This window comes from Mustelus asterias, chromosome 1 (genome assembly GCF_964213995.1).
Source record: "Mustelus asterias chromosome 1, sMusAst1.hap1.1, whole genome shotgun sequence".
NCBI lineage: Eukaryota > Metazoa > Chordata > Chondrichthyes > Carcharhiniformes > Triakidae > Mustelus > Mustelus asterias.
This window is the reverse complement of record NC_135801.1, coordinates 116751478-116775926: the sequence shown is the minus strand read 5'-3', so window position 1 is coordinate 116775926 and position 24449 is coordinate 116751478. Positions and strand designations below refer to the sequence as shown.

General features: G+C 43.5%; 1 protein-coding gene across 1 annotated transcript in view; it reads right to left on the bottom strand.

Moving 5' to 3' along the window:
- cracd (capping protein inhibiting regulator of actin dynamics) overlaps window positions 1-24449 on the bottom strand; it is an 82119-nt gene that overhangs the window by 39484 nt on the left and 18186 nt on the right. Inside the window, exons 3-8 of the mRNA XM_078238952.1 lie at window positions 16499-16660; window positions 11532-11600; window positions 10182-10373; window positions 8563-8716; window positions 6664-8487; window positions 6196-6612 (exon numbers count right to left, since the gene is read on the bottom strand). Coding sequence (XP_078095078.1) covers window positions 6196-6612; window positions 6664-8487; window positions 8563-8716; window positions 10182-10373; window positions 11532-11600; window positions 16499-16660 — 2818 coding nt within the window. The remainder of the gene's footprint in view (window positions 1-6195; window positions 6613-6663; window positions 8488-8562; window positions 8717-10181; window positions 10374-11531; window positions 11601-16498; window positions 16661-24449) is intronic.

Sequence of the window (24449 nt, the reverse complement as noted above, 5' to 3'; positions counted from 1 at the left end):
ATAGGTGATCAACTAAATGCATTGTCTTCACAAAGAAGGACATAGTGTGTAGTGAGTGGGAGGAACTGAAGGAAATCAGTATTAGTAAAGAAACGGTGTTGGGGAAATTGATGGGATTGAAGGCCGATAAATCCCTTGGGCTTGATGATCGACATCCCAGAGTACTTGAGGAAATGGTCCTAGAAATAGTGGACATATTGGTTGTCATCTTCCAATTCTGTAGATTCTGGAACAGTTCCTACAGTTTGGAGGGTGGCTAATGTAATCCCACTATTTAAAAAGGGAGCTAAAGAGAAAACAGGGAATTATAGACCATTCAACCTGATGTCAATAGTGGAGAAAATTTTACAGCCCATTGTTAAGGATTTTAAACTGGCAGATCGGACAGAATGTGGAGATGCCGGCGTTGGACTGGGGTAAACACAGTAAGGAGTCTAACAACACCAGGTTAAAGTCCAACAGGTTTATTTGGTAGCAAACGCCACACAAGCTTTCGGAGCTTTCGGATGAAGAAGGGGCTTGGAGCTCCGAAAGCTTGTGTGGCTTTTGCTACCAAATAAACCGATCGGACAGAGTCAGCATGGATTTATGAAAGGGAAATCATACTTGACAAATCTACTGGAATTCTCTGAGGATGTAACTAGTAGAGTTGATGACGTGGAGCCAGTGATTTATTTGGACTTTCAAAGTCCCATATAAGAGATTAGAATATAAAATTAAAGCACATGGGATTGGGAGTAGTGCATTGAAATTGATAGAAAACTGGTTGGCAGACAGAGAGTGGAATAAATTGGTCTTTTTCCGAATGGCAGGCAGTGACTAGCAGATTACCGCAAGAATCAGTGATTTTGATGAGGGATGCAATATTGCCAAATTTGCAGATCACACAATGCTGGGTGGGAGGGTGAGCTGTGAGGAGGATGCAGAGAGGCTTCAGTGTGATTTGGAAAAGTTGAGTGAATGGGCAAATGCATGACAGATGCAATATAATGTGGATAAATGTGAGGTTATCCACTTTGGTAGCAAAAACAGGAAGGCAGCTTATTATCTGAATGGCTGTAAATCAAGAGAGGAGAATGAGCAAAGAGACCTAGGTGTCCTTGTACACCAGTTGCTGAAGGAAAGCATACAAGTGCAGCAGGCAGTAAAGAAGGAAAATGGTATGTTGGCCTTTATAGCGTGAGAATTCGATTACAGGAACAGGGATGTCTTGCTGCAATTATACAGGGCCTTAGCAAGGCCACACCTGGAATAGTGTGTGCAGTTTTGGTATCCTTATCAGGGGAAGGATATAGAGGGAGTGCAGTGATGGTTTACTAGACTGATTGCTGGGATGCCGGGACTGACTTTTGAGGAGAGAATATGTCAGTTTGGATTATATTCACTGGAATTCAAATGCATCAGAGGAGGATCTCATAGAAACCTACAAAATTCAAACAGAACTAGACAGGTAGATGCAGGAAGGATGTTCCCAATGGTGAGAGTGTCCAGAACCCAGGGGTCATAGTCTAAGGATAAGGAGTAAATCTTTTAGGACTGAGATGAGGAGACAGTTCTTCACCCAGAGAATAGAAAGCCTGAGGATTTCTCTACCACAGGAAGCAGTTGAGGCCAAAATATTGTATGTTTTCAAGAAGGAGTTAGATAACGCCCTCGGGGCAAAGGAGATCAGACTATTGAGTTGGATGATCAGCCATGATCATACTGAATGGTGGAGCAAATTGGCCTACTCCTGATCCTATTTTCTATATTTCTACGTTTAAAACTGTCAAATTAACCAAGCTCATTGTCCCTTTGATAGCTATCTCAATAATTCCTATTTAGGTGAATCAATTATTGGATTTCAAGTTCAGCCAAGCATTCAAGAGTTGATTCCATCATACCATTGTATCAACAAAACACTCAGAGCTGAATATATTAATGCCTTTGAAATCACTCAAAGAGTGCAGCCATATTTTCCAAGCTTTGATGCAGTGAAATAGAAGGATGAGTTGAAAAAAAATGAAAAGATTAAAATACAAAGAACAATAGACAGGGTCAAATCTGAATTTCAATATTGTTCAATGCAAAACAGCATTTTATCCAGTGGATAATGTAATCTAATTCATCTGAACACTTTTTTTCCAAAACTGCTGCTCAATTTACTACTTTCCCAACTCTTAAGAACAAAAGCCCTATCATCAATTACTGTGTTAGGAACATACATAATTTATCATATAGCATTTCATTGCAACTTGTAAAGTTAGATACATCTTTTTTGAAATTCATAGAATTCCTACAGTGCAGAAGGAAGCCATTCGGCCTATCGAGACTGTTAAAAGATTTCTGACTCCAGAACAGGGATCCCCATGGTTCACAACACCTCCGAGCTGGTGTGAACCAGGTTGCCTTTAAATTTGTTAGGGGAGGGGGTTCTTAAATGCCTACCTCTGCAATGGAGCAGATAATGTCAGTATAGCTCAAGGTGGGCTTACGAGCTGTGTCTAGTCATGGGAATAGGGTGGGAATCCCAACATCTGGTTTCACTCTCAATTTTTAAAGCCCGTCCACCATGGGTTGGCCCACATTGGGACAGGAAAATCTGGCCCATGGAATCAGCCTGTAAGTATTTATATCCTTTTCAAACATATCCGTTGATTCAGTATCAATGGCCATGTTCAGTACATTTCACATTCTTAAAAAGCTTATATATGAAGATTTTTTTGATTCAATTTTAACCAGCTTGTTTCATTATGCATGGCGTTACAATGATGGAGAAAAAAAACCATGGAATAATAAATGGAAATATTGGACTTTAAAAAGGACACAAACCCTGAAGCTGCCTGAGAAATGTACTGTTAGCCACTGACTGGAATAGCTGCAGGGATCTCTCTAAGGGACAATGGAACCCACCCTGTGTTTCCAGACAAAGTAAAAGCATCCAGAGGCTGATTATGATCGTCGATAAGGACAAAGGAATATAACAACTATGTCATGTCAAAGACCCTGGGTGTAATTGCCAGATGGATTGATGTCTTCCGGTTTCCTCTTGGAATACATAAGGAAGGGGGTTATAAGCTAACAAAGGGCTACCCAGGGCCTGCTTTCTACCGGCCTGCCTGTGTCTTTCTGTCAGTCTCTAGGCAAAGCGGCTGGAAATTTCATTATTGAAGGTATGATACAGTGCTGGAAATAGTGCCCCTGCGGAAAGGATATGACTATCTTTTGCAGGAATATCTAAAACTCTCTCTCTGACTGTGGAAGTCACCCAGCCAGCAAAAAGGGATCACAGCTGGGAAAAAAGAACTGAAATCTCTACCAAACCACAGAACTACTGTACCAAATAATCAACTATTCACCAGCAGACATCAATTATACCGGATCTAATACATAATGGCTATAACACTTCATCATCTGCTCCTTGCAAGTCAATAACTGTTCCATGTAACCTTTTATTTATCTTTACTTACTATTGGACTAAATTCTTACTTTTGTATTAATGTAGATGCATGTGTTTTACCAGTTCTCCTTACCTTTTTAATAGTTAATAAACTTATTCTGTCTTAACTCAAGAAAGCCCTGGTTGAATTGGCTCCTTTTTAAACATAATTATTGGGTCTGGAAAAGATATCCAATGGAAAGGGAATGTTGTTAGATTAAACCTTGTTGATACCAGCAGAGGATGGGATTTGAATAAAGACTGGAAGATCCCACTGCATGAACGGCTGGAAAATTCCGGCCTCGGAGTTAGCTAGAGAGATTTTGGGAACAAGGCCAGATACAGGTGTTGCTATACCAGGCAAAGAAAAAGTACTGTTTTGGGGATAACCACCAGTCTGCTGGTGAGACTCGAGGAATGAGGCTTGTGAAGAGTTAAAGACCAAATAGTTAACAGATGGTGCCTTGCTACTGGAAGCCCATTCAATTTGGTGCAGAATATTCGATAAAGCAACTTTCTGTAAAAGGATCCTGAAAGGTTCGCCCTGGTAGGGCAGCAGAAAGATTCTGTTAAAGCAGTTTGGAGTTTTATGCACAAGGTTACATTTCTACTGAGAGTATGTTTGACTGTATAAGCATGTTCATGGGATTTTTAATATGTTAAGAAGTTAATGAGAATGGCTTTTCTGTATTTTAGTGCATTACTTGCCCACCAAATAATGTTTAGTCATTGTTGATTTTAGTTTGTTCATTACAGTAAAAGTCTTAAATATGATATAGAGTCATTGAGGTTTACGGCATGGAAACAGGCCCTTCGGACCAACTTGTCCATGCCGCCTTATATCTTGTTCATTTCTTCGTGTTGGTCACTGGGAAATTCATATCTCTTTTTAAAAGCTATCAGTCTCTGTGGAAATTATAACGTTACATAAGACACAAGTCATTATCTTTAGGCGTTTATCTCACTTATAACCTTTTCACCTTATGCTTCTGTTATACAAGATTTGTTTATTATATTGTAAGTGCATAGGCCAATTTTTATCTTTTACTGTGGCATGTGATGTCTAAGCAACAAATCTCTTATCAGGATATGATCCTTTTCCTGGACATGGATAATTATTTATCTGCATCCTTGTGTTTCCAAACTGTCTAAGGTTTATACACAGAGACAATTCAAATTTCCCTTTCTCCCACTTTTGCTGTAGTACTAAAATTGCTAAGAGAAAAGTGCTTAAGCATGCTGACCATTTAAATCATCTTACTGCATTCTAACAGTTCCTCTAAGCATTTCTATCAGATCACCCCTGAACTCCTCATTACTAGGCACTGTAACATATGTTTACTCAGTTCACCTTGGAAGAGTGTCACTGAATTCTCTCCGACGCTGGTTTATCTTTCCTGAGGTAAAGCACCCAAAACTGAATGTCCAAAGAAAATCTGACTCAGTGCTCTGTATATTTGCAGGAGCATGTCATTGATTTTCTACTTCATTCCATTTCTGATTGAGCCCAATGTGTCATTGGCCTTCTTGACACTTTCATGGTAGCTTTTAATGATCAAAACACTGTATTGAAAAAGCTGAATCTTGTTCGTACACCTACTTGCCTCCGGCATGCCTTGCCATTGATCAACAGTATTGCTGACAAGCCCTGAATAGTGGAAACATAACTGGTTTCAAACACCTATACCCTTGTTAGTTGCCAGGGTGTTACTGCAACTTGCTTAGTAGGGATTTGTCAGAATAATAAAATCTGGGCTGAATGCCAGGACAATATTCTCACCATGAATGTTATAATGAACAGTTTTTCTAAGATCAATACTAGCTCTATTGCACTTGTTTTATTTTCAGAATATTTCAGTTTTACTCTAATGAAACCTGGTCCAGCAATTCCGAGATAGAAATTACTGAGTGATAAGTTACAATGCAAAAATCAGCTGTGGCTCAGTTGGTTCTAAATTCAATAATAAAAACAGAAAATGGTGGAAAAACTCAGCAGGTCTGACAGTATCTGTGGAGAGAGAAACAGAGTTAATGGGGCGAATTTTCTGGTCCCACCATCATAGCGGATGAGGGGTGGACCATGGAAAGGTCCATTGACCCCGGTCAGGATTTTCCGGTTTTGGGGCGAGTGCGGTCAGAAAATCCGCCCAATTTTTCATGTCCGTATGACTCTTGTTCAGGTCTGAAAAGTCATACGGACTTGAAACGTTAACCTTGTTTCTCTCTCCACAGTTGCTGCCAGACCTGTTGCGTTTTTCCAGCATTTTTTACTTTTTATTTCAGATTTCCAGCATCTGCAGTATTTTGCTTTTATCCTAGGTTTTAAGTTCAAATCAGGGACTTGAGCACAAAATCTAGGCTGACACTCCAGTGGCACTGAAGGAGTGCTATAATGCTGTTGGTGTCATCTTTCGTAAATGACATTAAACCAACGCCCAATTTGCATCTCGAATGGATGTAAAAGGTGCCTCGGCACTATTTCAAAGAAGACATTTCTCAAACAACACCTACAACTGGGTTATTTGGATTTATCACACTGATGTTTAAGGGAGATGCTGTACATAAACTGACTGCAGTGTTTCCTCTAACAGCAAGTGCACTCCAATAATGCTCCATTGTCTGTAAAGTGCTTTGGGGAATCACAGGGATGCTATATAAATGCAAGCCTTTCATTTCTTTTCACAATACAGTGCTCCTTAAGAATGGAAGTGCATGACCAATATATAGTGAAGCACACTGATACCGAAATACCTACAAAAACTTCACACTTTGCCTACCTTTCTTAATGAAGTCTGACTTTTTGTCTGCCCTCTCTCGCCATGGAATGTTGATTGATGGGAAAAAAGATTTTCTATCCTTTCTTTCCTCTTCTTCATTCTTTAATCTGTATGTTTGTACTGAGGTATCATTCTTCTCATCTTCTTTTCTCACATTTGAATCAAGTGAAGTCTTTGTGTTTTTGTGATCTGCACTCTCAGTAAAGATTGTCTTGTTTAAGGTATGGTGCGGGGATGGAAGTGGGGTGAACCGTGTAGGCTTGGGCGCTAAAGCAGGTTTTTGAGATGGTTGTGGCTTTGATGAGATGTTCTCATTTGAAAGTGCAGCGAGTTTATTTTTAACATGTTTTGCCACGTCAATACTACTTAGATGTGTAATCCCAGTCTGTGAAATGTCTGAAATGCTATTTGAGCTGTCTTTCAAAATGTTACTATTCTTATTATCTTTTCTACAAGAGTATTGCTTACCAGAGACAGTGTATGATTCACGTTCTTTATCTTTTGAGGCGAGAAAGGCTGGAATTCCGTCCATACTATCTCCAGCACTATATCGTTTCTTCCGTTTTTGTTCTCCTTGCTGTTCATAGTGGAACCGGAGGGAATAGTGCGTCCTCCTTAATTTTATACCAAATGGTGATGTGTCCATTGGCGCCCCTTCCATTTGCGTGCTCAGATTTGCAGCAGCTTGGTTAAAATGTGGAGATTGAGTTTGCGGCAGCGAATGTTCTTTCCTCAGTGTAGCGGGAAGACTTGGAACTAGAAACGATGGAAGATCTTTGGCAAACTTGTAACCTTCAGCAGCATCTGCTATCCTAATGTTGTGATAATCTGTGTGTGAGTCATCTTTCATGTCTTTGGCTACGTCCTGTGCAATGTCTCCGGATGTCAAAGACCCACTAGGCTCAGAAGAGTCCATTGTGCAATTATGTGCAAGCACGGTTTCCTCAGGGGTAGTTTGTTTCTCTGTTTCAAAAGAGACATTTATTTTCTCAGAATCACTGATTTTACTGCCATCTGCCCATTTCTGCCATGCAGGTGTTATGGAAAATTTTGCACTGGCAGACAGAGTTTTTCTCAAGCTGCTATGCGTACTGGAAGCTCTGAAGGTGGTCCAGTCATCGCTGAATCTGTCATGAGCTCTTCTTTCTTGAAACCTTTCATCGGAACTTTTAAGAATTTTTGCCCTAATGGTAGCCCACTCAGTTAAAGCTGTTGATCTGGACTGGTCAGCTGATTGCTCTGGATTGAATTTGGATTTACCGATTCTGGTCGCCTGATTGGATTTATTTGGTTTTTCAACAGGTGGCAATTCAACACTTTTTCTCTCTTCTGAAAAGCCAAGCAAAGTCTTGCAGGCGGTGTCCTTGATCTGTTTCAGATCAACAGCAGTACTGCAAAGTTGAGCTCCCGTAACCAAAATGGCTGTGTGGGGAACATAAATTGAAGATGAGAGGCCTTTACCTGGCTTCGTTGAGGACTGTAAGTCACTCACATCTGAGGAAGGAACAGCTTCCCTTGGATGGGTCACAGGGGTTAGGTTAACTTTCTGAAAAATGATTTGCTTTTCTCCCGAAGCAACTTGGAATGAAAATGGGCTTGGCATTGTTTGTCTTTGATCTACCTCTTTCCATCTAAGTTCCCCTCTACGTTGCTCCTCTTCCTGTGCCTCGAGGAATCTTTGTTCTTCTTGGGTTAACAGCTCAGCATCCTTTTGACTCTGTTCTTCTTCCCTCTGCTGTTCCTTCAAATAATTCTGCCTCTCTATTTCTTCCTGTTGTTTCTGCCCTTCCACATCTTGTGTTCCTTGCTCTTCATTCAGATGTTTGTTTTCAGCAGCATGGCAATACTGTTCTTCTTTCCTCAGCTTATGTTTCAGACCTTCTGCCTCCAAACATTTCTGTTCTTCTTCCTTCACTTTTACCTCTTCAGGAGATGGCTTTTCTGCTTCCCGATTTTGTTTCTCTATTTCATGACGTTTCGTTTCCTCCTCATGTACTCTCTGTTCCTCCATTTCACATCGTTGTTCTTCCTCATGTAACTGCTGCTCTTTCGTTTCACATTTTTGTTCTTCGTCATGTAATTTCTGGTGCTCCAATTCACAATGTTTTGGTTCCTCCTCATGTATTTTCTGATCCTCCATTTCACCAACTTTTGGTTCCTCCTCATGTGATTTCTGTTCCTCTATTTCATGACATTTCTGTTCTTGCTCATTGAATTTCTGTTCCTCTATTTCACAATGTCTCTGATCTTCCTCTTGTATTCTTTGTTCTTCCGTTTCCTGTTTTTGTTCATCTTCCCATCTCTTTTGTCCCTCCAACTCATGATGTATTTGTTGTGCTTCCTGCCATTTGTGCATCTTTGTTTCACCTCTATGCTGTTGTTCTTCATCCTTATGATGTCTTTTCTCTTCCAGTGCTTTTTCCTCTTCTATTTTGTAATGTTTTTGTTCATTCGCGACACGAGTCTGTTCCTTCTCTTCCAGCTTATAGTCAAATTCATGAATAGTAATGCTCCGCATATCCTACAAGTTACAAAGATGTTAGTTCATTTCAAAAACTTCTATATCATTTTTTTTTTAAAGTTTATTTATTCGTGTCACAAGTAGGCTTACATTAACACTGCAATGAGTTACTGTGAAAAACCCTAGTTGCCACAATCTGGCGCCTGTTCGGGTACACTGAGGGAGAATTTAGCATGGCCAATACACCTAACTAGCACGTCTTTTGAACCGTGGGAGGAAACTGGAGCACCTGGAGAAAACCCACGCAGACACGGGGAGAATGTGCAGACTCCACACAGTGACCCAAGTCGGGAATTGAACCCGGATCTCCGGCGCTGTGAGGCAGCGGTGATAACCACTGTGCCACCATGCTGCCATTTGCACCTACCTGTAATAACAATTTAAATATCAGATACCCCAGTCTCAGCCTCAAAAGAATACTCCCGCTGCACCTGTCTGATAGTTTCCCACTTCCTTGAGCAACAATAATAATTTAGCGACAGATCTGTCCAATGGTTAGAGGCTTGAAAGCAGTCACCTGTCAACCTGCTCACTATGGTTAGAATATGTTAAACAGACAACATGCAGGATCGAGTAAAAATGAGGTTGATACTCTCAAAAGAAGCAGAAAACAGATGCCTTGTGATCATTGCAACTGGAGTGTGAGCTGATAAATCCATTGCTTCATCCAGATTTGATTATTCTACTTTGTTCAGCCAAATGATATTTCAATGGGCAAACACAGATCAATGCAGTTTAATGTGGTAATGCTTTTGGAGGAAAAATTAGGAGTGCAAATTTAAAAAATAAGGAAGTAATGATAAATATACAAACAGTGGTTAGGCCATAACTCATGCAATTTTAGTGTGCATTATAGAGAAGACAATAAAACCTCAGAGCACATACTATATAAATTCACCAGAAATGAGAAACTAATGAGTACAGATGTGAGAGCTAAAAGGCTAAGAAGTAATGTAATAAAGGTTTCTAAAATTATGATTATTTTAAATTACTTGTACTAAGATTACTTTAAATTACTTAAATTACTTATAGAGTAAAGAGGGAAAGATTACTTCCTCTGGTTAGCATTATTGACAATGGATCATTCATTTTAAATTAACAACAAGAGGATAAGGAGATGGATGAGGTGACATTTCTTTATGCGGAGCATTTGGAGAGTGGAATTTTTTCCCACTGGGAAAGGTTGAGGCAGAAACAATTGCTTTAAGGGACATGGGATAAACATGTGAATCAGAGAAAATTATAGGACTCTGATCTAAGGTCAGCAGTGGGATGAGCTTTGGATTATACTGACATAGAGCCAGTAGAGACACATGCCAAAATGATCACTTTCTGTTCTGTGTGTATCATAAAATAAATAATTGGCACCTTACTGATATTGGACAACACGCGTTACTGCAAACTCTCCTAACCTGAAAGATAAAAACATACGAAATTCTCACAATAAACTGAACAGTCGATTTACCCGTGCAAGTCTCCCAGGTTTCTTTGAGATTCTCTGATTTCTTGGCTTGACAGAGAGTTTATGTTTTGCAGCAGTGTTGTCCAGGCGGCTCATAGACTGTGGAACAGCATCAAGGTTAATTGATTCAATAGTCCCAACAGAACTCACTCGAGTGAGGGGACTGGTGGGCCATGAAGATCGAACAGGCGTAGCCTATAAAACAACAGTTATAGTCATTACAGACATCTTAGATTTTAAATATATAAAGAGTTACAAATTACATTAAGAGAAGAAAGTGTTGCTTAAATTAAAATGAAAAAGAAGCTACTATAAATGCTGGAGATGTCAAACAAAGTCAGAAGACACTAGAGCTTTTCTCATACAAGTTTCTACCTGAAATGTTAATGTGTTACTTCTCTCAAAGTCCCAGAGAACCTAAAATAAAAGCAAAATACTGCAGTTGCTGGAAATATGAAATAAAAACAGAAAATGCTGGAAAAGTTCAGCAGGTCTGGCAGCATCTTTGTGGTGAGAGAAACAGAGTTAACGTTTCAAGTCCATGGCGGGATTCTCCGGTCACGCTCGCCTGAAAACCGGAGATTCCTGCCCGAGTTCAATGGAACATTGCATGGTCCGCCCCCCAGCCCGCTAGAATTCCAGTAGTGGGCGGGATGGGAGAATCCCAGCCCCAATGTCTCTTCTTCAGAGTCTTTTAAACAGCTGCTGGGCACTCAGCAGTCCCTGTGCCACCTCCAATCTGTGCCTGGGAAGGTTCATTGTGCGGGCTGTTTGTAGTAATCTCATAAAGAGGTCTTGAGACTTGTGTGGCTGAACATATTGAGAACACATAACTTCAGACATATCTCATGACTCAGTGCTATTCTTCATGGTTGCTTCTACCAGACTACCACTGTACTATCATGTGACTCTCCACATCATAATGTGGGTGGTAATGTTTCCCCAGTTCCACCTTAATCCTTGCTATGCTGAACACCCTTATACTATAACTCCATCCTGCACCAGCATTCCTGGAACGAAGATCCTGCCATTTTAGGGCACTTTCTATTGAGGCAGATGTGATGAACTGGGAAATTTCCCGATTCCCGCTACCCGACTCGGGAACGAAAATCCAGGCCACTGTGTTTGACTTGTTCCAGCACTTGTTGTTTATGCTTAAGTACTGGTGCACAGTACTAGATTTTTATGAAACAGCTATACTTCTTCTAACTGAAATATTAGATAGCCAAATTTATAGGTATTACAAAATGATTGCAGTTTTACCAACCCTCTCTATTTTCACATTTATTTCCCAGCTTCCAAGATATAAATAAACTGGTCAACCATTATCTAGGTGATGTCAAACTTTGTTACCTGTTCTTCTGCTTCACTTCCTGTTCCACCTAAACACAAGGAACTTAGTCGGTTGGATGGGTCATTGGGCTGGAGAACGGCAAATGAAATGGAAGGATGGATTAAAAAATACGGATGGTTATAAAAGTGAAAATAATTACAGAAGATAAAATCGAAAACAGTGTGAAAGCTGCTCGAATCCAAATGGAAAATGGTGATATTAAACAATGTAATAAAATGTTCATTGCACTTTTGAAATAAATTCTAATTTCATCAATAAGGCTAGATTTTAAATTGTGCAGCAATATTCAATTCACCTCATTTCCCTATCATTCCATACATTCAAAAATCATTGAATGACAGAAATGGAATTAGGATTAATTACAAAAAATGTAAATGGTATAATGACATTAATTTCTAATGGATGCTTGAACAGTATGACAGTTAATCTGAACATATGATTAAGGAACAGGAGTCGGCCATCACCACTGCAACCACACCAGCTCTGCCATTCAATAAGATCATGGTTGTTCTGATTATGGCCTCATCTCCACATTCTACCTACCCCCCCGATAACTTTGACTCCCTTGTTAGTCAATAATCTATCTACCTCTATCTTAAAAATATTCATTGACCTTGCTTCCACTGCTTTCTGTGTAAGAGAGTTCCAAAGATTCACAATCTTCTGAGAGAAAATGTTTTCACCATCTTTGTCTTAAATGGGAGACTCCTTAATTTAAAATGTGTCCCCTTGTTCTATTCTCTCCCACAAGGGAAAGCATTCTTTCAGCATTTACTCTGTCAAATCCCCTTAGAATCTTATGTTTCAATAGAATCACCTCTCATTTTAAATTCCAATGAATACAGGCTTAGCCTGTCCAATCTTTCCTCAAGTTAAAAGAAGATGTTAGAAGCTATTATTAAAGATGTTATTGCAGGACACTTGTAAAAATTCAGGGTAATCAGGCAGAGTTAACATGGTTTTGTGAAACAGAAATCATGTTTAACCAATTTATTGAAGTTCTTTGAATAAGTAACACACGACGCCCTTTTTACCATTTTGATTCTAAGTGCTGGGCGGACTTGAAACTGGGAGTGTTTCAGATTCGACTTTTAGACCCATTCTCACTCTGCCTGCAAAAATATCAGCGATTCTGAATCGCGCTGTACAAGTCTGTGGGCGGGGCTTAATGCACCCGAAACCCTGCAACTCCGATCGGCGCCTCCAACTGCGCATGCGCAGAAAAAACAGGTAGAGTGCCGCTCCCCTGCCACATCCCTCCTGGGCCGGATAATGCCTCCCCTGGCCCCCCCACAGACATTGCCCCACCCCCACAACATTACTGACGCCCATTATCCCCGCACCCCCCGCCACCCAGACTGATCACGGGCCACTCCTCCCTTCCCCCCCAACGATCACACGCAGAGTGGCACTGGACCCCCCCTTCCCCCCCACTGATCTCAGTCAGAGTGGCAGCAGATCTGCCTTCCCCTTCACTGACCACAGGCAGAGTGGCAGTGGACCCCCTTCCCCCCTCCCCCACCGATCGCAAGCAGCAGACCCCCCTTTCCCCCCACTGATCTTCGGCAGAGTGGCAGTGGACACCCCCCCCCCCCCCCCCCAAACTGATTTCAAGCAGAGAGCCGTCGGATGCTAGGCACTTACCTCCTCACTAACTCAAGCGCCCGAATCAGACTTTTGTGGAGCACGTCTGTTTTGTGCTGATTCTGGATGGGCGAACATGGTGGTAAAGGGGGATGTGCCGGTAAGGTTGGGCATGCAGCTCATTAAGTCAATTCAAATGCATGCAAATTAATTTAAATGGCGTCGCGCCCGTTTCGGACACAGTCCCGATTGTGTCCATTTTCCAGCCTTGGTAAAGGGGGAACAAGCGCGGAGGCGGGCGCGGATCGTATTACTCGCCTCACGCCCGACTTTACCAACTTTCCGCGCCCAAAAACAGGTGCAACTTGATGGTACAATCGGGCCCATGCTGTGAATCAAGGGGAATCTCAATGGATGTACTGTAGTTAGATTTTCAGATAAAGTGCTACAACAAAGGTTATTGTCAGAAAATAAAGCGTAGGATGTAGAGGGTAACACACTGGCATGGACAGAAGATTGGTTAGCTAAGTGGAAACGGGGTATGCATAACTGGATATTTTTCTGGTTGGTAAGATGTAACAAATGGTGCGCCGCAGGGATCAGTGCTGGGGCCTCAACTTTTTGCAATTTATATAAATGACTTGGATGAAGAAACTGAAAGTTTGGTTGCTAAATATTCTGATGAGATGAAGATGGGTAGGAGCAGCATGAGGGCACAGTGGTTAACACTGCTGTTTCACAGCACCAGGGACCCAGTTTCAATTTCATTCTGTGTGGAGTTCGCACGTTCTCTCTCTGTCTGCGTGGGTTTCCTCCGGATGCTCCAGTTTCCTCTCACAGTCCAAAGCTGTGCAAGTTAGGTGGATTGGCCATGCTAAGTTGCCCCTTAGTGTGTAGGTTAAGTGGATGTGCTGGGTTGCGGGGATGGTGCAGGAGGGTGAGCCTGGGTGGGATCTCCCACCATGCTGCTCTAGTCCTGGACTCCCTCCATGTGCTTTCAACAAGGTTCCCAATACATTGGTGGCGTCCCTTCACAGTGACTGAACACGTCAGTCATGCCCGAATGAGGGAATGAGGATGTCTCCCATATTATATAGGGCTAATGTCATTCATTCCAGTCACTGTCAGTGTGCACTCTCTGCACCTTTTGTGGTGCAGCTAGCCCCCCTATCCCACATGCCTCAGCCTCCAGTGACACTAAACATTAAAGGTATAACTCACGAAGACTAATATTAAATCAGGAGAGAATAAAATTTCGCTTCTGCATCACCATGATATGACCCTGGTCATTGGGAGCAAGTGAGCTGCTTTCAGCCAGACAGTCAGACATTCACTGAAGCTCTGTGAGGATCTATGCACTGTCCCCACTACAAGTCGTCATCATCATCCTGCAATGTAGGGACCATAGGAAACTCCTGTTTCCACGTGACAGGAGCCTTATCACAGAGAGTGTGTATTGCAGTGGCACAGTGGTTAGCACTGCTGTCTCACAGCGCCAGGGACCTGGGTTCTATTCCCGGCTTTGGTCACTGTCTGTGTGGAGTTTGCATGTTCTCCCCGTGTCTGAGTGGGTTCCCTTTGGGTGTTCTGGTTTCCTCCCACAGTCTGAAAGACGTGCTGTTAGGTGCATTGACCCTAACAGATGTCGGAGTGTGGCAACTAGGGGAATTTCACAGTAACTTCATTGCAGTGTTAATGTAAGCCTTATTTGCGATTAATAAATAAACTTTAACTTTTGCCATCAGTCAAATGGGAGTGCAATGATCACAGAAACCAAGTGAAGATAATAGGATGTCCTCACTGGATGTCCTCCTCACACTCTAACAGCAATGAGCATGTCCCGAACTTGTCTGTCTTGTCTGGCCATGACCAACATCCTCCCCTCAAGGACTTCCTCAGTCTTGTCCCCTTCAACATCCTTCTCATCAAAGGAAACGTGCTACTCCTCCATCTCCTTCTCGGGTAGTTCCTCCCCATGTTGCAGTGCCAGGTTGTGTGGGGCACAGCAGGTGACCATGGTGTGTGACATCCTGAGGGGATTGTATTGTAGGGCTCCACCAGAATGGTCTAGCCACCGGAACCTCATCTTCAGCATCCCTATGGTCTCTGCTCCACCAAAATGCAAGTTGCAGCATGAGCCCCATTGTATCTTGTCTCAGTTGCACTCTTGTGGCCTCCGTGCAGGCATCACCAGTCACCTCCTTAATGGGTAGGCCTTGTCCCCAAAGCACCAACCCTGCAGATGCTGTGGATCCTGAAACATGTCAAGGATTTTGAAACCAGTCATGATTTGTGCTGCTCTGACAGCATGCTGCCATGGGTGGGTTTTTTCATGAGCATTATGATTCCGGTGTATGGGCCTACTAATGAGATGCAAATGTATTCAAATGAGGTTCCGGAAATTGCACGGTGGGAAATGCAGCCCGCCTCTGATGGGGGAAGGGTCAATCGTGGCAAGCTTTCATGCTGACGTAAAACACGACTTTGATCTTGCGATATTTTCCGCTCCTATCATTGAACCTGCGTAATGCTAATGGGAGTGGAAAATCCTGGCCAATGACTTTGCAATGCCATTGCCCAATCATGTAAGGGGTTTTGTCTCTATGAAAATGCGGTGAAGCCATTTATAATAAACAAAAATACAGTTTTACCATGTGTTTGTAAACAAATGGAAAAATGTCACCAACTATTTCACATGAAGGGCCTGATTTTGTTATCTGTCCAGGGCTGTAAATATCATTCACTGAGATTCCTCTTTCCACAAGATGTATCTTTCGAGTATTGCTTCACTGCTCCAATTACATCATGGAAAGCTCCCTAATTTCAACAGATTTTTGTAGGTTTTTAATGATGGGCGGGACGGTAGCACAGTGGTTAGCACTGCTGCTTCACAGCTCCAGGGACCTGGGTTCGATTCCCGGCTTGGGTCCCTGTCTGTGTGGAGTTTGCACATTCTCCTCATGTCTGCGTGGGTTTCCTCCGGGTGCTCCGGTTTCCTCCCACAGTCCAAAGTTGTGTGGGTTAGGTTGATTGGCCGTGCTAAAATTGCCCCTTAGTGTCCTGGGATGCGTAGATTAGAGGGATTAGCGGGTAAAATATGTAGGGATATGAGGGTAAGGCCTGGGTGGGATTGTGGTCGGTGCAGACTCAATGGGCCGAATGGCCTCTTTCTGTACTTTCTGTAGGGTTTCTATGTTCTATGATGCATCTGCCAACACTTTATCAGTCCCGTGATGTTGTGAAAATGAGGCTGTGGGTCAAATGAGAATGATGCAGCATCTGCCCAACTGTCCAGGCCTACCTTTGAAAATGAGTGTCTGAATCTACTTCATGCAAATTGTTAGGTCAACAGACCAAAATCTAGTGATAACTGGACACTCACCTTGAGTGTTGAACCTGGTAATTGGGTTTCCTGCAGAACGGATTGTTCCAATGGACTTTGGAGAAACGCATCGACCTCTGAATTCTTTCCGGTATCTTCCATTCTTTTCCCAGTAAGAGTCAGCGGGGGCTGGCCAAATTTAATATTTTTTGCCAACTGGCGCTAAGAAATAGAACAAAATGTAAAACTAATTTTGTTTTCTCAAGCTTTTCAAATTGCTTGGTGTTAATTCATAAAAGCAATAAGAACTCATCTGAATAAAAACGCAGTATACGCTGATTATCCTGTTTTTATTCTGATTTCTAAGTGAGACCTTTGACCTTTGCACATTGTTTTCACTCATAGAACCATTAAAGTATCATGCTATACAGTGGGGAAACATACACTTAATCTAACCATCTTCCTCTGCCACCCCCCTCCCCATAAAAATATTATACATTCATTGACGTTTGCGGCACAGAAGGCGGCCATTCAGCCTATCGCGTCCATGCTGGTCAACAAAGATCTGACTACACTAATCCCACTTTCCAGTGCTCGGCCTACAGCCCGAAAGGTTATGGCAAGTGAATATCTAAATACTTCTTACATTTTACCCTTTCAGACAGTGAGTTCCAGACTCCCACCACCCTCCGAGTGAAGAAGTTTCTCCTCAGCTTCCCTCTTAGTCTTCTACCTCTTTTATGCCCCCTGGTTATTGACCCCTCTATTAATGGAAAAAAGTGTTTTGGCTGCACCTATTGTTGGACGGCACATTTATTTTATGTATCATAGGTAGAAATATATATGCAGCCACATTGATGAGAAAGACATGATAACAATTTATCGAACATTATAAATCAATAACATTGTTGAGAAAAAAAGGATGTATTTTCTCCTACCCAAGAGGAGAAATTCTAGATTTTCTGACTCACTGGATGCTCAGCATATTGGAGCTTTCAACTGTGAAGAACCAATCTCAAGAGAAATGCTCAACTGAGAATTGTTCAACAAAGAGCAAGGGCAGTTATAACAGAAAGAGCAATGTGGGATTAGAAGCATTCTACAGTGCAAAAAGTTTACAGTTCCTTTTGTTTTCAATAAGCTTTCTCATCACACAAACAATCAACATCAAATTATTTGTTTCAGATAATGAGTATTACAAGAAGGTGGAAATCCAGGTCACCTGAGAAAGGTGAGAATTTTTATTAGTACCACGGTTACTGATTTGAAAATGACTCATAGCAACTTCTATTGCCTGCACATTGAACTTTGCTCAGCTTATAAAACCTTGATATATCCACTCAATGTCTCCTTGCTGTTAGTCTTTTTATTGTCATGGATATATGCTTTATACAAAGCAACAATTTTTAATGCACTGGCTGGAAATATGGTTGGAACTTTTAAGAAACAGGCTTTTTTTAAAAACAGGCTGAAGTGATTTGAATTCACAGCCAAGATGGTCCCCTAATTTGCATTACTGGATTTCAGATTCTAACCTCATTGAGATGGATATGGCAGATCTACAAAAACCCCTCAGAGGAATGTGAATGAACCATATTTCCTATTCCATTAACACAAAACCCTGATACTGAACTGGGTGGATACAAACCATCAAGCCTAATCAATTGAACAATGGGACCCTGGCTAAAAGGGGGAATTTCCTGACCTGATCTGATCAAGCTACAATTGGAATATGCAATCATTTTGAATTATTGGTCAGTTGGAGAGGGTAGAGACATAATAAGCTACCCTTTTAAGTAGATTTTCTAAGCAGATTTGAAGATAAGCAGCTGAGAAGCAGAGGGAGATCTATCCTCTCTCTTTCCACCTAACCTGCAAGCGTTAGGTGCTTTTCTGCTTTGGTTTGACTTTTTCTGCATGTTCAGCAAACAGAAATTTTAAAGTCAACTGAATCACCAAACTAGAGGCTGTGAATTCTTTTCAACTTTTATGGACTCAATTTCGGGGAGTTCCCTCACCTCATCTTCCCTCTCACCCTCAAATGAATGTCACTATCTGACTCTCCCTCTTCCTCACAGGCAACCCCTCTCTGAATGGCGAGGGTATGGATGGTGCAGCATGCTGTGACCATGAGTGACACACACGATGGAATGTATTGCAAAGCTCCTCCTGATCTGTCAAGGCATCTGAACCTCATCTTCAGCAGCCCAAACATCTGCTCTATGATGGCCCTAGTGTTTTCATGGCTGTTGCTGTAGCTCCTCACCAAATCTGTTCTGAGGGCCCTCACTGGAGTCATGATCCATCTCTTGATGGGTTAATTCTTGTCACTTAGAAGCCAACCATCCAGGGAATCAAGTCAAATGAATAGGTCTGGCACCTGAGAGTTACACAAAATGCACAAATCATGGTCGCTGCCCGGATATCTTGTCCATACCTGCATAATCAATTTTGGGTGGCACGGTGGCACAGTGATTAGCACTGCTGCCTCACAGCTCCAGGGACCTGTGTTCGATTCCTGGCTTGGGTCATTGTCTGAGTGGAGTTTGCACATTCTCCCTGTGTCTGCATGGGTTTCCTCCAGGTGCTCCAGTTTCCTCCCACAGTCCAAAGATGTTCAGGTTAGGTGCACTGGCCATGTTAAATTGCCCCTTAGTGCCCTGGGATGCATAGGGGTAAATATGTGGGGTTAAAGGGATAGGGCCTAGGTGGGATTGTGGTCGGTGCAGACTCAATGGGCCGAATGGCCTCCTTCTGCACTGTAGGATTCTATTCTATGATTCTAATTCATCGATTATAGTCACAAACCAAAAGGATGCTCAAGGAGTGAATGCCCTTCCTGTTGATAAATGTGCAGGGTTGGCCAGCTGGAGTTTTTATAGTGATGTTCATACAGTCAATCACTCTCGAGACCCGCTGGAAACCTGCCATCATCGCAAAGCCTCTGGCTCTTTCAAGTTGACTGCGATGGTCCATTGAGAACAAAATGTAACTATCTGTCCTTCTGAACATTGCATCTGTGAAGACCTTGATATGGTGGTGTGCAGCAGGCTGCAGAATGCCACTAAAATCTTCACATGTAGACTGAAAGGATTGTGTTGCAAAGAAATTCAGCACAAGAGTCACCTTTACAGATACAGGTGACACCAGTACAGGTCGGATGGGATTCCCCTGCTAGCACATCACAAAGAGAGGTGACTGTGGATCTTGAGAGCCTGAGGCTCCTCTGGCATTATATCTTAGTCTTTTGACGGTAGCTCGGTCTCTACCTGTATACTTGAGGGGCTGCCTCTGTTCTGTGCCTCTGTTGATGATTCATGATGGCTTCATCACGTTCTTGGTCTGGAAGCTCTGCCACTTTCATGCACCAGCAGTGCATTATTTACCTTCTTCCTCTCCCCCTCAATCTCCTCCTCCTCATCCTCCTCTCCTCCTTATCAGAGGATGTGTCCCACAGAGACAATTATTCCCATGTTTACCCCAGTAAGAATGCTCAGGTGCTTGTGAGGGTCCGAAGGGGCCTCTTAACAGGAAGAATAAGGCTTTGAGGTAAGAAAAGTATGAAGTGGAAATTCAGTTTTTTTAATAAGGCACTGTCAGCAGTCACAACATCCTGAAACATAGAACCATAGAAACGTTACAGCAATGAAGGAGGCTATTTGGCCCATCTTGTCCATGCCAGTCTGAAGATACCCAGGCACCCTGTCTAATCCCATCTTCCTGCACACAGCCCATAGCCCTGTAGTTTACAGCATTTAAGATGAGCAGCTGAGTTCAGACAAAGGACTGAGTTGAAGACTTCAAACCCACCCCTACATAGAACAAAGAACAAATAACAAAGAAAATTACAGCACAGGAACAGGCTCTTTGGCCCTCTTCGGCAAACTATGCTGCCGGACTTAACTAAAACCCCCTACCCTTTCGGGTACCATGTCCCTCTATTCCCATCCTATTCATGTATTTGTCAAGACGCCCTTAAAAGTCACTACCGTATCCGCTTCCACTATCTTTTTAATTGAAAAATAATACTTTTTAATTGAAAAATAATACTTTTAAATTAGTTTAAATTACTTTTTCGCGGGTGTTTCTTTAAAAAAAAACTTTGAACTCTAACCCGGAAGTAGGCCGCTGGGTGTTCTGGGAAGGGTCAAATTTTTCTTCAGCGTGCGGGAGGTTTAAAAGCAGGCCGCACTATTCAGCGGGCAGCGTCGTTAGCGGGCAGTGGATTGAGAAGGGAGCAGAGTGAGAGCCGAAGGGCTTTGGCTCTAAGGGCGTAGGCAGAAAGGGCAAGGCGGGGTAAGTTCAATTCTTAAGTATGTTTCTCTGTGTTCCTTGAAATAAGTAGGGAAATTATGAGTGTGAGGCCAGTCTGTTGTTCCCAATGTAGGATGTGGGAGGTCCTGGAGGCTCCTGGCCTCCCTGACGTCCATATCTGTGATGGGTGTGTCGAACTGTGGTTCCTAAGGGACCATGTTAGAGAACTGGAACTGCAGCTCGAGGATCTTCGTCTGGTTAGGGAAAATGAGGAGGCGATAGACAGGAGCTATCAGCAGGTGGTCACACCAAGGCCACGGGAGGCAGACAAGTGGGTAACATCCAGGAAGGGGAAAGCTCGGGTGATAGAGAGCACCCCAGTGGATGTGCCCCTTCACAATAAGTACTCCTGTCTGAGTACTGCTGGGGGGGACAGCCCACCTGGGGAAAGCAGCAGTGGCCGTGTCTCTGGAGCAGAGTCCGGCCCTGTAACTCAGAGGACTAAGGAAAAGAGGAGGAAGGCAGTATTAATCGGGGACTCAACAGTAAGGGGGTCGGACAGGCGTTTTTGCGGAGGCAGACGGGAGTCTCGGATGGTGGTCTGCCTCCCTGGTGCTGGGATCCGGAATGTCTCTGATCGCGTCCCAGATATCCTGAGGTGGGAGGGAGAGGAGCCAGAGGTCATGGTACATATTGGTACCACTGACATAGGTAGGAAGGGGTCATGAAAAGAGAATATAGGGAGTTAGGTAGACAGTTGGGAAGGAGGAATGCAAAGGTCGTAATCTCAGGATTGCTGCCTGTGCCACGGGAAAGTGAGAGCAGGAATGGAGTGAGGTGGAGGATGAATGCGTGACTGAGGGACTGGAGCGGGGGGGCAGGGATTCAGGTTCCTGGATCATTGGGACCTCTTTAGGGGAAGGTGTGACCTGTACAAAAAAGATGGGTGGCACTTGAATCCCAGGGGGACCAATATCCTGGCAGGAAGGTTGGCTAAGGCTACTGAGGAGACTTTAAACTAGAAAGGTTGGGGGGAGGGAATCGTGATCAGGTGACTGAGGGCGAGGAGGTTAGCCCACAAATAGAGAAGGATTGTACACAGTGTAAGAGGGAGAATAGACAGGTGATGGAGAAGGGGAGAGCTCAGACCAAAGGTTTGAGATGTGTCTATTTTAACGCCAGGAGTGTAGTGAATAAAGTGGATGAGCTTAGAGTGTGGATTGATGCTTGGAAATGTGATGTGGTGGCCATTACGGAGACTTGGGAACAGGGACAGGACTGGATACTTCAGGTGCCGGGTTTCAGATGTTTCAGAAAGGACAAAGAGGGAGGCAAATGAGGGGGCGGAGTGGCACTGCTGATCAGGGATAGTGTCACAGCTGTAGAGAAGGTGAAAGCCGTGGAGGGATTGTCTATGGAGTCTCTGTGGGTGGAAGTTCGGAGTGGGAAGGGGTCGATAACTTTGCTGGGTGTTTTCTATAGGCCGCCCAATAATAACAGGGATGTTGCGGAGCAGATAGGGAAACAGATCCTGGAGAGATGTAGGAATAACAGGGTTTCGTGATGGGAGACTTTAATTTCCCAAACTTCGATTAGAATATCTCCAGGGTAAGGGGTTTGGATGGGGAGGAGTTTGTTAGGTGTGTTCAGGAGGGTTTCCTGACACAGCATGTGGATAAGCCTACAAGAGGAGAGGCTAATTTCGATCTGGTACTGGCTAATGAGCCGGGACAGGTGTCGGATCTTCTCAGTGGGGGAGCATCTTGGGGATAATGATCATAACTCTATCTCCTTTACGCTTGCATTGGAAAGAGATAGGGTCAGGCAAGCTAGGAAAGTGTTTATCTGGAGTAAGGGGAAATATGAAGCCATCAGGCAGGAGATTAGAGGCGTAAATTGGAAGGAGGCATTCACAACTATATGATGACATCAACAAGTTCCATCCCATCATCAGACTCACCATGGACTACTCTCCGGAATCGGTTGCATTCTTGGACACACGCATCTCCATTAAGGACGGTCACCTCAGCACCTCACTATACCGCAAGTCCATGGATAACCTCATGATGCTCCACCTCTCCAGCTTCCACCCTAAACACGTTAAAGAAGCCATCCCCTACGGACAAGCCCTCCGTATACACAGGATCTGCTTGGATGAGGAGGATCGCAACAGACACCTCCAGACGCTGAAAGATGCCCTCATAAGAACAGGATATGGTGCTCGACTCATCGATCGACAGTTCCGATGCGCCACAGCGAAAAACCGCACCGACCTCCTCAGAAGACAAACACGGGACACAGTGGACAGAGTACCCTTCGTCGTCCAGTGCTTCACCGGAGCGGAGAAGCTATGGCATCTCCTCCGGAGCCTTCAACATGTCATTGATGAAGACAAACATCTCGCCAAGGCCATCCCCACACCCCCACTTCTTGCCTTCAAACAACCGCAAAATCTCAAACAGACCATTGTCCGCAGCAAACTACCCAGCCTTCAGGAGAACAGTGACCACGACACCACACAACCCTGCCACAGCAACCTGTGCAAGACGTGCCGGGTCATCGACACAGATGCCATCATCTCACGTGAGAACGCCATCCACCAGATACACGGTACATACTCTTGCAACTCGGCCAACGTTGTCTACCTGATACGCTGCAGGAAAGGATGTCCCAAGGCATGGTACATTGGGGAAACCATGCAGACGCTGCGACAATGGATGAATGAACACCGCTCGACAATCACCCGGCAAGACTGTTCTCTTCCTGTTGGGGAGCACTTCAGCGGTCACGGGCATTCGGCCTCTGATATTCGGGTACGTGTTCTCCAAGGCGGACTTCACGACACAGAGTCGCTGAGCAGAAACTGATAGCCAAGTTCCGCACACATGAGGTCGGCCTCAACCAGGATATTGTCACACTATTTGTAATCCCCACAGCTTGCCTGGACTTGCAGAATCTCACTGGCTGTCCTGTCTGGAGACAATACACATCTCTTTAACCTGTCTTAATGCTCTCTCCACTCACATTGTTTGAACCTTAAAGACTTGATTAGCTGTAAGTATTCGCATTCTAACCATTATTCTGTAAATTGAGTTTGTGTCTTTATATGCCCTGTTTGTGAACAGAATTCCCACTCACCTGAAGAAGGAGCTTAAGGCACCGAAAGCTAGTGTGGCTTTTGCTACCAAATAAACCTGTTGGACTTTAACCTGGTGTTGTTAAACTTCTTACTGTGTTTACCCCAGTCCAACGCCGGCATCTCCACATCATGACTACAGGGGAGGTACCAGAGAATTGGGGAATAGCCAATGTTGTTCCTTTGTTTAAGAAGGGTAGCAAGAATAATCCAGGTAATTACAGGCCGGTGAGCCTTACATCAGTGGTAGGGAAATTATTGGAGAGGATTCTTCAAGACAGGATTTATTCCCACATGGAAATGAGTGGTCGTATTAGTGAGAGGCAACATGGTTTTGTGAAGGGGAGGTTTTTCGAGGAAGTGACGAAGATGATTGATGAGGGTAGGGCAGTGGATGTTGTCTACATGGACTTCAGTAAGGCCTTTGACAAGGTCCCTCATGGCAGACTGGTGCAGAAGGTGAAGTTGCATGAGATCAGAGGTGAGCTGGCAAGGTGAATACAAAACTGGCTCGGTCAAAGAAGCTTGTGTGGCTTTTGCTACCAAATAAACCTGTTGGACTTTAACCTGGTGTTGTTAAACTTCTTACTCGGTCAAAGAAGACAGAGGGTAGCACTGGAA